The sequence below is a fragment of the Parasteatoda tepidariorum genome, chromosome 3 (assembly GCF_982258835.1).
Source record: "Parasteatoda tepidariorum strain Cologne lab strain chromosome 3, Ptep-v5.0, whole genome shotgun sequence".
NCBI classification, from domain to species: Eukaryota; Metazoa; Arthropoda; class Arachnida; order Araneae; family Theridiidae; genus Parasteatoda; species Parasteatoda tepidariorum.
In genome coordinates, this window is record NC_141757.1 from 119,934,288 (window position 1) to 119,948,561 (window position 14,274).

At 30.4% G+C, this 14,274-nt stretch overlaps 1 protein-coding gene across 1 annotated transcript in view; it reads right to left on the reverse strand.

Annotated features, from left to right (window-relative positions):
- Positions 1-5,960: 5,960 nt before the first annotated feature.
- The window catches only part of LOC147814239 (pancreatic lipase-related protein 2-like), a 160,397-nt gene continuing 152,083 nt past the window's right edge, over positions 5,961-14,274 (reverse strand). Inside the window, exon 8 of the mRNA XM_087159988.1 lies at positions 5,961-9,112. Within this exon, the coding sequence (XP_087016114.1) occupies positions 9,081-9,112 (32 nt within the window). The 3' untranslated portion in view covers positions 5,961-9,080. The remainder of the gene's footprint in view (positions 9,113-14,274) is intronic.

Sequence of the window (14,274 nt, forward strand, 5' to 3'; positions counted from 1 at the left end):
ATAGACATGTTTTGAACGTCCAATAATAAAAGTCACAAGTTATCCAAGCCTGACAAGTCTTGAAAATGGGCGATTATATTTGAAATCTCGAAACATGTCGACTTTTACTTCCCTCTTCATATGTTTTGAAGCCAGTTGAGTTTTTATCGTCAATTATACTGTTTTACATTTGGGTCTTGATCCTTATTTTGATAAGGATTTTACACTCGTTAAGGTAAACATGTGCATTTTAATATTTTATCAGGATTCATGTGGTCTTTAAAAACGTAAGAACATCAATATTGTAAAAGTTATATTTAACTTAAAAATTAATATTTTGACACCAGATATTTTGAGTTAATGAAATTAAATATTTTATCTTTTAAGTTTTTGTGCCCCCATTTCAGTATCTTAAGGATCTTACGAGCTCTGTTTAAAAAAAAGAGTATCAGATATATATAAGAAAACAAAAATAACCATAGTAGCAGTATTTGGTGGTGAATGTAGCTTATCGTAATTGAAGAATATGCTGTGCGACATTTTATGGTGAATTTGCGAACGTATAAGTTTCAGAATGTATCGAAACATGAGGATGCTATTTTCTAATCATCTTTATCCAAAGAAAACGATGTAACCTAAATATCTAGTAGAAGGAAGCGATTTTTTAAACAATGAATCCTACAATATGCAACATATTATTTCAATATCTTATTCTTAAACATAACATATTTCAATCTTTTTAAAATGCCACTAAACATTCAGCAATTCCTTGAGTTATAGACAAAAGAAATATCGTAAATTATAGAAAACCTTGTGAATGTGCATTAGAACTGTTATACAATCTACATTTTATTTTTCAAGCACTTTTTTTTTCTTCAAACTTTCTTGCCTAGAAGACTCGATTAAAGCTGTAAAAATGATTATCCCTAAAATTTTGTATATAGCTATAATAAGTTATGTTCATTTGATTTTAGTACAAAATCCTCGAATAAATATAGTAAAAACAGTGTAATCTAAATAATACCAGATAAAAAGTTCATGTATTTAAATTCTAAAAACTATCATAAATAATTTATAAATCGATTCAAATTTACTTTTCAAAGGAGATTAAAATTATTTTTTTTTTTTGCTCTATGGACAGAAATCCCCTAAAAAATTGTTTATTGCCTAGAAACCTCGAGATATTTTCTATTAATAATAAATTAAACCTCTCCGAGCAATCACTGAACATTATTTCAATTTTTTTACTATCAGAGTTTGGTTGCGTAGCAACCTAGTAAAATTAAGCACTCCTCTTTTGAATTAGTCAATGGGTTATCTTAAAATATTTATTTGCGCAGGCGACTTTTTTTGGCGGTTTTCTGGACTATCGCCAAATATATAAACCTTTATTGCGGCCCAATTTACCACCCAATTTTTTTAAAATTTTGTGTCTAGATTCCAAATATGTAAAAAAAAAATTATTTGTTTATTCAGAGAAAGTACGTTTTTGTGTCTGATTTCGTAACTTAATTAATAGTTAGCACTAACTAATTAACATATTTGAGGTCACCCCCAGGAACCATTAAGATTGACACTTAGTTCGTGAAAATCCGATCATTAGAACGAAAGTTATTCAGGGTGATTCGTTTTTTTTTTTTTGCGGACTGTACAACAATGGTATATTATGCTACTTGGATGACATATTTGTTATAGCAAAAACGTGGGGAGAAATGATACGGAAGCTAACTGAAGTATTTAAAGCATTACTCTCCGCAAATTTAACTCTGAAATTACCTAAATGTGAGTTTGGAAAGAAGGAAGTGGAGTATCTAGGATTTATTATAAATAAAAATGGAATTGAGCCTGGATCAAGAAAAGTAGAAGCTATATCTAAGTTTCCCCAACCTAAAAATGTGCACGATGTTAGACGATTTCTTGGATTAACAAGTTTCTTTAGAAGATTCATTCCAAACTATGCCGTTAAAGCTCTATACTTAACGCAGCTGACAAAAAAGAATGAAAGCTTCAAATGGGAAAAAGACCAAGATGAAGCTTTTGAAACCTTAAAACGTGAGTTAACGAATCAACCAATTTTGGCTCTTTGTAATCCTGAAGCGAAAACTGAAGTTCACACCGATGCATGCGCAGATGGTATGTTGCTTCAGCATGGAAACGATAACAAATGGCATTTAGTTTACTGTGTGAGTAAGAAGACTACAGAGACTGAAAATAAATATCATTCGAGTAAGCTGGAATTAATAGCAATTGACACTTGAACGACTTAGACAATTTTTGTTGGGCTTCAGTTTTACTGTAGTTACAGACTGTCAAGCTTTAATTTAAATGAATGCTAAGAAATCAAATAACTCACAAATTGCACGTTGGAGTCTCCTCATTCAGGAATTTGATTTTAAAATTCGGGCCGGGTGCTAAAATGTCTCATATCGATGCAATCAGTAGGGCTCCAATTTTGAACCCTTCAGATACCCTGGGTTCTTTGTTAGAAAATAAGTTGGAAGTTCGTTTAACATTGAGTGTCGAAGATCAAGTACTTATAATACAGCATGCAGATAATACTTTGAAGGAATTGATTAAGATTCTCTAGAAGGATGCAGAAAACAGGACCAAAGAAGAAAAACAAAAGGCCCAGAATTATGTTTTGAAAAGAAACAGACTGTTTTGTGTCATTAATGAAGGAGAAAAGGAAAAACTTCTTTTTGTCATACCAAAAAGCATGAGGAAAAGCATGGCTGTAAAATTTCACGACCTTAAGGGACACTTTGCTGTAGATAAGACTATGTCTAAAATCAAGGAGTTGTATTGGTTTCCTGCTATGAAGAGATACGTTCGTCGTCATATATCGATGCGCTTCGAATGTTTAGTAAGCAATGTTCCAGGTGGGAAGAAACAAGGCCTTCTCCATCCTATTCCACCAGGAAAAAGACCATTTGCAATAGTACATCTTGATAACTTAGGCCCCTTTGTAACCAGTCTCAAAAGAAATAAAGGATTACTTGTTATTATTGATAACATGACAAGATTTGTACGTCTCTATCCTGTGAAAGACACGGCGTCTAAGAATGTTTTGAAATCAGTGAAGAATTTCGTTGAAGATTTTAGATTACCGAATCGCTTCATATCGGATAGAGGTTCCTGTTTCACTTCAATGTATTTTCAGAGATATTGCAACGAAAATGGCATCTTGCACATATTGAATTCTACCTCCCATCCTCAAGTAAATGGAATGGTTGAGAGAGAACAAATCGAACAATATTGTCCACTATAGTTACGTCGATCGAAAAAGTTGATCAAAAGGATTGCGACAGTAGGATTAAGGAAGTCGAAAGAAACTTGAACAACACCGTGAACAAAACTCTTGGAAAAACACCTTTTGAAATTCTTCATGGCTATATACCAAGATTTAAGGATGGAATTATAAGGTTGTTTGCTGAAGAAGAGGTTGAAAATGGAATGATCCAAGGAAGCTACAACTAGAAACAGGAGAAAAAATCGAAAAAGAGCAAGAGAAAGTTAAAGCACATTGTGACAAAAAGAAATCTGGAACACTAGCGTTTGATAAGGGCGAAATCGTTGTAATCAGAAGACTTCCAAGGGCGACAGGGGAGTCAACGAAAACTCAACCACGGTATCGAGGACCTATGGTTGTCACAGAAGTACTTCCTAGCGATACATGTAGAATCTCTCAATTAGAGGCTAACGATGGCCGCCTATATGCCACAACGGCTCATGTCAGTCAATTAAAAGCTTGGAGAAGCTGGAATGAAGATGATGATAATTTCAGCGAAGATTCTGATGAAGAACCCAGAAGGCAAATGCCCAAACGAACTGTACGTAGACCACTGCTTTATAATGATTTTATAAACTGTTAGAAACTTATCAATATTTCATATTTTTAGTCCAGTTAATTTTATTGTAATGTATTTTAAAGTTTAGTTCAATTGAAAGGTCAGGATGGTCGAATGTAAGCGCAATTGTAAATTTCGAATGGCAACAGCGATTATTTAGTTCGAATGTAAGCGCTTTGGCCCACCGTAAGCGCATATATATTGTAAAAATTATGAATGGCAACAGCGGTTATGTTTTAGTTTCGATTTTGTGATGTAAACATTATTATTTTGTAGAACGTAGATACGTGGATGTAGTAAGCTACGAGTATACTTATATTATCAATAAATATTGTTTTCTATAAAGACTTTATTAATTCAACAACATACGAAGCTAACATTTGGTCGAAAAGAATTGCTTTAATCTCGTCCAAACAAAATAAGAGTGACCACCATGTAATTAGAATCAGTAATTTTAAGTCACGAAATTGGATCTGTATCTGTAGCAATTGAATTATAAATTTTTAATAATTTAGTGTAACGTAATAAAAGTTTTCTTTAATATACAAAATTTACAGTCATTTCTTTTATAATACTAATTTCTGTGACTAATAGTAAATTAATAATTTCATAATTGACATTCTACATCATTGAAATGTGAAAATTCGACTTTAATGAAAATCTTGCAGAAAGGATTATCCCAAAACCGGAAGACTTTCGGTGTATCCCTCCGCTTATGAGAGTGAACAGGCTCTAGGAAGAGTTTATTATTCGTGTTTAAATTTACCATTCATAAAAATTTTCTGCAATTAATAAATTTTAACTAGTTGTGAGTCTAACACAAATTTCAGAAAATTAATATCACGAGATAGTTATCCCTTATTTGTCTATATTTAATGTAAAATATGCATCTTGCTGGGTATAGCCTGCTTGCGGAGTTTCACAAATTCTTATGTTTCGTTGGCGTATCAAGTTAAAAAAACGAGTTATATTGTAAACGATACAGGTATAATAAATATTTGATCTTTTTCAAGTTTAGGCGTTAAAGTGGTAACCCAGAAGCGACAAATTTTAGCCCAATCCATTTCCAGATTTCTTCCGACGCCTAGTCATCCTTTCAGGAAAGACGATATTTTTTATTTAAAAGGCGATATTAACATGATTTCATTATTCCTTGTTAAGAAAATCATTTATAGTCACATTAAAATATTCTAAACAGAAAATTCTAATTGGGTGTGGAATTAAGTTAAAACGTTTTCTTTTTAAATGTAAGTGGATAATTATCTTCACTTAGTTTAAAAGTAAACATCTAAGCACTTTCTGAATGGGAGCATTTTTCACATGATCTCATTATTAAAATTCTGGCGTTAATGTATGTGATGCAATCGGAACTCATTTCATATTACAAAATTATAATAACAAAATATCGTAGAAACTAATATCGCTAATTAGAATATTGCTCAATTTTCACAAAATAATTTCTCCCTATAGTTTATTAATGTGTGTTCTGTTTTCGCGGGTGCATTTCTCTATATTTATCTTCATTTCACATAATTATAATTGCATTAAAAATATGATAAATTCTGCACAAATCCAAATCAAACTGGACTTTTTTCTAAATTTTATATATAGTTATTATCTAAATTTTATATAGGCTCTATTCTGATGGGATGAACTACAAAACACGAGTTTTGCTTAATTTAATAACTAAAAGCCATCGGAAAGGGCAACAAACAATGATAAGTAAAAAAAAATTAATTATTTTACCTTTATTAATTGAAATTTAGTGGAAGAACCAGATAAGCAACACTTTCAGAGAGGCTATAATCAGGGTACGAAAAAAAAGAACTATTTTATTACCAATTTAAAGTCGGGACTAACAATTCTTTGCCTTATTTTATTTACCACTGCCTAATTTAAAATAAAAAATCATACGAGCATACAGAATGTGGATTTGTTATGTTAAGATTAAAGTGAAAGCAAAATAAAAACCACACTTTACTTTATGTTAATTTTCCTGATTCCCCACAAAAATGCCACTTACTTAGTTCTTCCACTAATCTGTTCAGTTTTGAGCATGACTTCGTAGTGTTGCTGAATACTGATTTAATTCGTGCGAAGGACAGGTATTCATATTATAAATATTAATTAATACAGAGTTTAATAAATTTATTCATTGAAATATATAATAAATAGTCCAAGTAAAGAAATAGTTGAATAATAAATGGTTTAACAAACAATATGCAAACAAGAACAGCAAACAATTTCTATTGCAGTAAATCAGTGTTTCCCAAACTTTTGATGAATGTATTTTTTACTATAAAAAAAATTACACTAAAGTTAAAAATCACAACTGGCTGTTGAAACAACTAATTATTAACTGTTAACTCTGCAAAAACTAGCCAATTGAAAAATACGTAATCGTAGATTTTTCTTTCTAGCTTTGTTTTTTTTTTAAAAAAATTGAAATTTTCGTTTGTAGCAAAATATTTCGCATAAGAACGCGTACCCCCGATAAACTGTTCCCGTACCCCTGGGGGTACGCGTACCACACTTTGGGAAACACTGCAGTAAATAGTGCAGCAAACAATTATACACTCATATTTGTGAAAATTGCAACACTAAGAAAGAGTTATGCATTTCACCAAACTTTAATGAAATGTAAAGTGAGGTAAAACATGCAAATGATTAGAATTACAAAGGGACTGCGCATACGTGGGACGAGATCCTACACCTTGTATATAAAGGACTGCAAAGAATGATTGAAACTAATTTATCGTCTTCTGTCTACGATAAACGCTTAATTAGTGGTCAATTTGCCTTTGCAAAAGCGGTAAGTGTCACATCAACAACTGATTGAGTTTGTACGAGGCCACATCGTCGGTATGCTAGAGGGTGGATTTTTGTATCGAGAAACCCGTACGCTGTGTAATGCAACAACAGTAAAGCTTGTTTGAGGGAAAAAATGAACAAACGAGTCGAAAACCTTACAGTGGAGCACGCAATAGTTCCGGAAGACATCATTCGCATGACTGTGACGGACTGTATAGCGTATTCCAGTGGGTCAGCAAAACGTTACAGCGTGACTGCAAGTGTTTTGCTGTCTAGCTGGACTTTTTGTCCCTATCTGCTGCAACGTCAACTGCGTGCAAGGATTCCTCTGATCATCAACTCCTCCGACTCGTACAGCTTATGGAGTTAAGACTGCACTTTGGAGTCAATTTGAAGCAAAATGGAATGCCATTCACCAAGATTAGATTCAAAACCTGTTTAAATCAATGCCACGACGTGTACAGGATTTCATTGCTCAGCGTGGGTGGCTCATAAAATACTGATTTCTTTTTGCTTTGTAAATATGATCGTTTACTTGAACCACTATCAATAATATAAGGAATAAATTTCATTAATTTCTGACTATTCCTTCATAGTGTTGCATTTTTCACAAACAGTAGTGTTTTATTATAACAACAAAGTTTTGAAACTAAATACACCAGCGAAAGGCAGTGAAGCGTTATTTAAAGAATATCTGTGCATGATAAGTCAAATATTCAAGAGTAATTTTTGTCTTCACTAAAGAGCAACAGAAATAGGCATGAGTAAATCATTAAAGAACTTCAATACTTATAAGCAAAGGTATGCAAAAAAATATTTTTGCATACTTTTGCAAATAATATATATCTATTTAAAAAAATACACATTAAAAAATAATGTAATCAAAATATATACAGTAGAACCTCGATTATCCGAGCTTATTGGGCCCACTAGTACCTCGGAAAGAAACTGTGTATAAAAAGTCGCCTCGCTCGCTAAAATTAACTTTTTGAAATAGAACGATTTTTTAAATGATAAAAATAAGCATATATAAAGTTATGTTTCTCAGCTCAACAAATTTCAAAAGGAAATCAACTACTAGTAGTAAATTTTAAAAAGTAAATAGAAAAATTTTTTAAAATAATTTTTTAAATTAAACTAAAAGATGTATTTTCAAAAATAACACAAATCTCAAGAAATTATTGTATTTTTTTAATTTAATATACATTAATTTATTAATTTTACATTACTATTTCCTAAAATATACTGTTACCTTTTCTTGCAAAAGTATATTGTTGCAAAAATACTGTCCGGTAAAATATTGCACCTGGTGTTCAATAGAGCCACACCGCCACTGGAAACAAAGCATTGTTCGCCACTGTTGACTTTTCATGGTGCAAAATTTGTTGGAGGTTGAGTGTTTTCGAAGGAAGTTGAGCCGGACAACAAACTAATTAGTGCTTTTTTTTTTTTTTTTTTTTTTTAGGGCTCATTCAGAAGAAGAAAAAAAAACACCCGTTACCGACTCGATTAACAGAAACCTCGGTCAATCGAGGTTCGACTGTATATGATAAAAAACATATAATATAATATAATATAATATAATATAAAGAAATGCATAATATATATAATATAAAAAATGCATAATAAAAAATATATGTTAAAAAATATATTTTTTTATAAACATTTTTGCTTAAATTCCACAAAAAAATTAAATCTGTTGAATGTATATTTTAACAAGAATTCCTATTGACTGTCGGTAGGAGACTTATTTACAGTCGTGTGGATAAAGACAATTTTGAACCAATTAATTATCAGGTGCCTCAAAAATAGACAATAATTCGAAAAATCAGTAAAAAAAAAGTATGAAATCTGTATGAAAAATCAAGCTAAAAAACAAAAAATATATTAATGTACTGTTTGCTGCGTTCTGCTTAGGAAACTTTAAACTTCATATCCCCAAGCTTTAAAATTAGTTTCAGAGTTCATCGATACTGCTGAGAAAAACTATAACAACATTCGAAAAAACAATGTGTATTCTGAGGACAAATTTAACAGATGCCATGCATGCAACAGAAAACAATAATTCATAGTTCTTCTCTCATCTCCATCTTTGATATATTTCGTAACTAATTTTAAAAACTTGTTGAATAACATAACCTGATTTCTTTAGCAAAGTTCCAGCTTGAAGTTCGTCTCTAAATCCATCCACTTCTTTTTTATTAACTATCAAATTATTGTCAATCATTTAAACGACACCTGGTATATATCCATATAATTCAAAAATAAAAGTCAATGTAATTTCTATTTTCTTCCTCGTCAATCTTTAAAAAAATCTGATGATAACATCTTTAAAGTGTATCTGGCATATCATATTGTTCCTTTCAATTATCATAACCATAATCAATATCCTTATTATTCAATGAGTTCATTTAGCGTAGCCCTTCATACCATGTTTCCCATTCAGCAGTCTTTGTTAATAATATCATAATCTTCTGAAATTCAAAAAGAAGTTTAGGATCAAATTTAAAATGTTAAATCTAAAGATCAGATCAGTTACATTAAAAGTATAAAAAATGGAATTAAACAAAAATGAAGACCAACGTTTTAAAAACAATAAGTCAAAATGGAAAAGCGTTAAAAGCAGCGTAAAACCCAAATTGTCTTTCGTACACAATTTAAAAAAATAAGAAGTTAAACCAAACGAAATTTCAAAAATTAGCATATCTGCTAAAACAGTACTTCCAGGGGACACACTACCCTGCTCGAGCCTTTCAGTTAAAAACTTATTGTACCCCGAGGTTCCATTATGGTAGACAAAATAAGAATAAAAACACAATACTTCAAACATTCAAGGATTAAAATAAAAAGGAAAAATCTAGTGAAACATAATTATATTCGAAAAACATAAGCCAAAAGTTCTCATAACTTAACACGTTAAGATATAAAAACTACAAATTGAAAATTAAAATTACCAAAAAAATATAAATTGCCAAATCTTTAAGTCATCTAAAAGTGAAATTAAGTGCTGTCCTCTTTCGAAAAACATTTCAGTAGAAAGCTTCACAACTGTGCGCTTCAGAACGTGTGTTAGTTTTAAATGATAAGGACTACATATTATGATGCTGCCATCTGGAGAGTATTGTATTGACATAAAAGCTTCCCTTTCGAAGAGCGTCGTAAATAAAATTTCCTTTTCATGTGACTGACACGTCGTTAAAATATACTTCACTTATTGTTAATTAAGAGAAACGGAACAGAATATCAGGAGAAAAAAACTTTTCTTGAAATAGGAAAATAAATCCCTTTTGATTAAAGAAGTTACTCTCTGTTATTAAATCTTCAAACCAAAAAATATAACTATCTTGAAGACTTTGTTGTAACATTTGAAACCATAATTACTATTTATTATATAAATAATCATGATAAATAAATATTTTTTTAAATAAATAATTGACTTTTATTAATAATTGAAATTTCCCCAGACATCCAAATAGGCTATAACATTTTTTTTATCTTACCGCCTTAAACAGTGATTCTATTTTCTTTTTTCCTCACTTAACATAAAAATATAAGCATATTAGCAAACAGAATTATAGCTGACCGAGGTCTTCAATTACAATCAATAAGTAAACGAAACTTCCGATTTCTTCACTGGTGCTGCCATCTAGTTGGTTGGTGTCGTATCTTCTATTGAATCATTTTTCATGGTGTGCTTGAATAGTTTTTGTTATTTCTATGGCATTAAATTAATACAAATCCTCTTCGGTGGTAATAATTATATATAAAGTAAATTTGGAGAAAGTATTGTATGAAAAACAAGCTCTTAATGCGACTAGCATGTTGAATTTTTTTGAAGACTCTGTATAAACTGTTGCTGTTTGTGTTACTGTTAAAATTTAAAGAGAATAAATTATTAATTTAAATCATCAATAATAGTAGTATTTGTTACTAAATTTTTTCCCGAAGTATTTTTTAAATATAAAGAATTGAATACAATTTATTATTTGTGTTGTGCACAAAGCATCTAATAATTTTTGCTTTATTAGGAAAAAAATTTTTTTAAGCAATTGATGAATGAAGAATATGACTACACCACGAGTGGTGATTTTATAAATTGAGAAATGTTCTAGAAAATTTATTTGACCTGTGGAAGGTTTTAGTGAATTAAAATTTGGGATTTTAAATTGTTTTAAATTCAATTTTTTAAATAGTAATATTCAATACCACGGTTGTTATTTGAAGTCTAATATGATTACATTTGTAGCGCCGCTAACTTTGAAATTTCGTGATCTGGCAACTGAACAAAAAGTTTCAGTTTAGTTTTCTGCAAAAAGGGTTTCAGTTTACTCTTTATGTTTTACTTCGGATATAGCTGTCAGCGATCTTTGTCTATAGTTGTGCTCTTATTTCCGCGAATGTTATTTACTTGTTAAATGTTATATTAAAGTTGTTAAGTTTTTACTGTTCGCATTTCATTTACTAAAAGCATTAGTTTCAATTACATAGGCTTGTATATCTGGTAAACTGGTGACCCGGACGTGATGAATGGCGAAAATAAATACAGTTCTAAAACGGAGCCTGCAATGTCAGAACTTACGCGTGTAGCTGTTAAAGTTCCCCAATTTTGGAAAGAAAATTCTGCAATATGGTTTTCACAGGTGGAATCTCAATTTATCACTGCTGGAATTACTCAAGATAGCACAAAATATGATACGATCGACGCTTCAATCGAGACGGGCATTTTATAGCAGGTCAGTGACATTATTGCTTCACCTCCAGTTACAAACATGTATGATTCTTTAAAGCAATGATTAATTGAAATATTCAGTATTTCTGAAGAATGTCGTTTAAAAAAACTCTTGCAAGAAATCGCATTAGGTGATAGACGACCGTCCGCATTGCTGCGACAAATGCAAGATTTGGCTGGTGATCGTGATGGTGATGCATTGCTAAAATCATTATGGCTTCAAAGACTTCCCACACAAATGCACGCTATTTTAAGTACTTCATCAGATACTCTTAATAAATTAGCTATAATGGCGGATAAGATTGCTGATGTTACGTTTTCAAACGAAATCTTCTCTGCTAGTTTGGAAACGAAACTGAAAGTGCCAAACGATAGCGATTATTCAAAAGCTCAAGTGTGTGAATTAAATAAAAAACTTGATAAAGTGTTACGTTTCCGAGGTCGGAGCCCTGGTAATATAAATAAGCACCGTAATCGCTCCACAAGCAAAAATAGACTTTGGTGGTACCATTATCGTTTTCGTGAAAGAGCTAACAAATGTATCCAACCATGCAGTTTCAAGCAGGAAAACTAGACGGCCATGCGTTACTTGCGGCGAGCGTCAACGGCCATGCAAATTGTCGCCTTATAGTTATTGATAGGACTTTAGGGCTTAAATTATTAGTAGACACTGGCGTCGATATTTCTGTTTTGCCACCTTCTCAGAATGAATGCAATAAGACTCCGTCCATCTTGAAACTCTTTGCTGCTAATGGTTCTCAAATTTCGGTTTATGGAACACGAAAATTGGATCTTGATATTGGCCCATATAGCACTCATCTTCCGAAACCTTTCCCTAGGACCAGTGGCGTATCTAGGGTATGGCAAGTATGGCGAATGCCATGGGCGCATTATTTCAAAAAGGCGCAAAATCGATCAACATCAACGATTTTTTTACTTAAAAATTTTATTAAGTGTTTTTTTTAAATTCATATATATATATATATATATATACAGAGAGAGAGAGTTAGTTAGAGGGCGAATTAAAATCAGGTATACAACATTTAACCATTTCATGTGGGCTCGAAAAGAAGACATCGTCTTTTGAGGGACTCTTTTTGTCACTGGGAGAGTGAAGTATGAAAGGGAACCGCTAATCGTAAAACAAAGTAGGTGACAAGCGTCAAACAATTCAGGTTAAATATAATTTGTTAATGTTCATGAATACATTCACGTTAAATACTAAAATAAGTAACTGAAAAAAATATCTTTGTCCTTTCTGCTGTTATATTTACGACGATTTCGGCAAAAACAAAATTTTAATTATAAAATCATAATTTAAAGAATAATGCTTAATTTTTAATAATTATTACTCTCGTTGCTAACTTTTTGATACATTCCAATTAAAATATTTTTAATTTTAGAAAATTTCCTAAATAATTCCCATTTAATTTTCATCAAAATCCTTTTACTAAAAGTCTTTTAACCACATATATAATTTCAAATGCATTTAAAATTTTCGAAAATGTAGCTTATCATTGCTTCACAACAAGTCAAAGCTGTAATAGAAAGAATTTAAGTTCTCGCCAGGGCCGGATTAAGAACCTCAGAGGCCCTAAGTACTTATATCTTTGGATGCTCCTTAAATATAATTAAGAAGATCAATATAAATAAATAAAATATTTTTCTTAAGGAAAACTAAAGTTTACAAAAATAAATAAATGTATATAACTGCAAAATTTAACACTTTTTGCAGAGAATCTGGTGGAAATCAAAATTTTTCAATTAACTCTGTGAATGTTTTTTAAGACTAATCAAGTATTCTTCGATTTTAGAGGAAAATTAAAATAATTCCAGGTATTTCATTTTTAAAAATTCATTTTAAAAATTGCCTTTCAAATCTATAAAATATAACCTAATTTTATTTTCAAACTTTCCGGGTGTTACGTAATGTTTTCGAATATGCTTTTTAAATTTTTAATAAAAATATTTTCACTGCGGGTGTCAAGTTAATATTCACGTAAAAAAAAAAAATATCGAACTTTAACCAATTTTTATGGAGAATACAAAAGGTTAATTCAGTATATAAACGAAATTAGTAATTAATAAAAATAACAAACAACTCTTTTTTTTCTTTGTCCTAGAATGTTGAGAAACCTGAGACAGTTCTCCATGAATTAATAAAAGATTTCTTATTATCTACCGCATTTATTATTATTATTAATTCAACTATTTCGCTTTTTGTGTCAAAATCGGTTTGCTTCCACTCCTTTGAAAAACGTAGTGTTAAGTTTATTTTACATTATTATTTTATTCATAATAATCAATCAAAAATATTCTATACATTTAATGTGTTTAATGTAAAACAATTTAAAGTTCTAAATTAATAATAAACTTAATTTATAATTAAACCGTTACATGCTGCTTCACTTTAATTTCATGTTTGTGAAAATTAACAACAGAAAGTGAGTTTTGTATATAAGTGATAGTGTGATTATTTTAGAACGCACAATCATGGTTATATATAAAAATAAAATAATTAACTAATTAATATAATAATTAACTAATTAATATTAATATAGTTTATATAGCCTGTGCTATGTATGATGTTATAGCTTTTGAGTAGTAAATATATCGATATATCAAATTTCTTCTTCCTCGGCAATGCATAACGTATTTATTTAAAATCATGTACTTTTCAATAATAAAAAAAGAATACAAATCCTAAAAATATTTATTGATTTTTATTTAGAATAGCTTACTTTGATATTCATTTCAGTTTAAAATAATTTACTTAAAAAAATGCTTTCGACTTAGATTATTTGATATTATTTATGTATATTTGAAAATACCATACGTTAAAATTAAACTATAATAAAGAAGCTGAATCCTTAAATTTAAAATATTTATCTATATGAAAAAATTGAG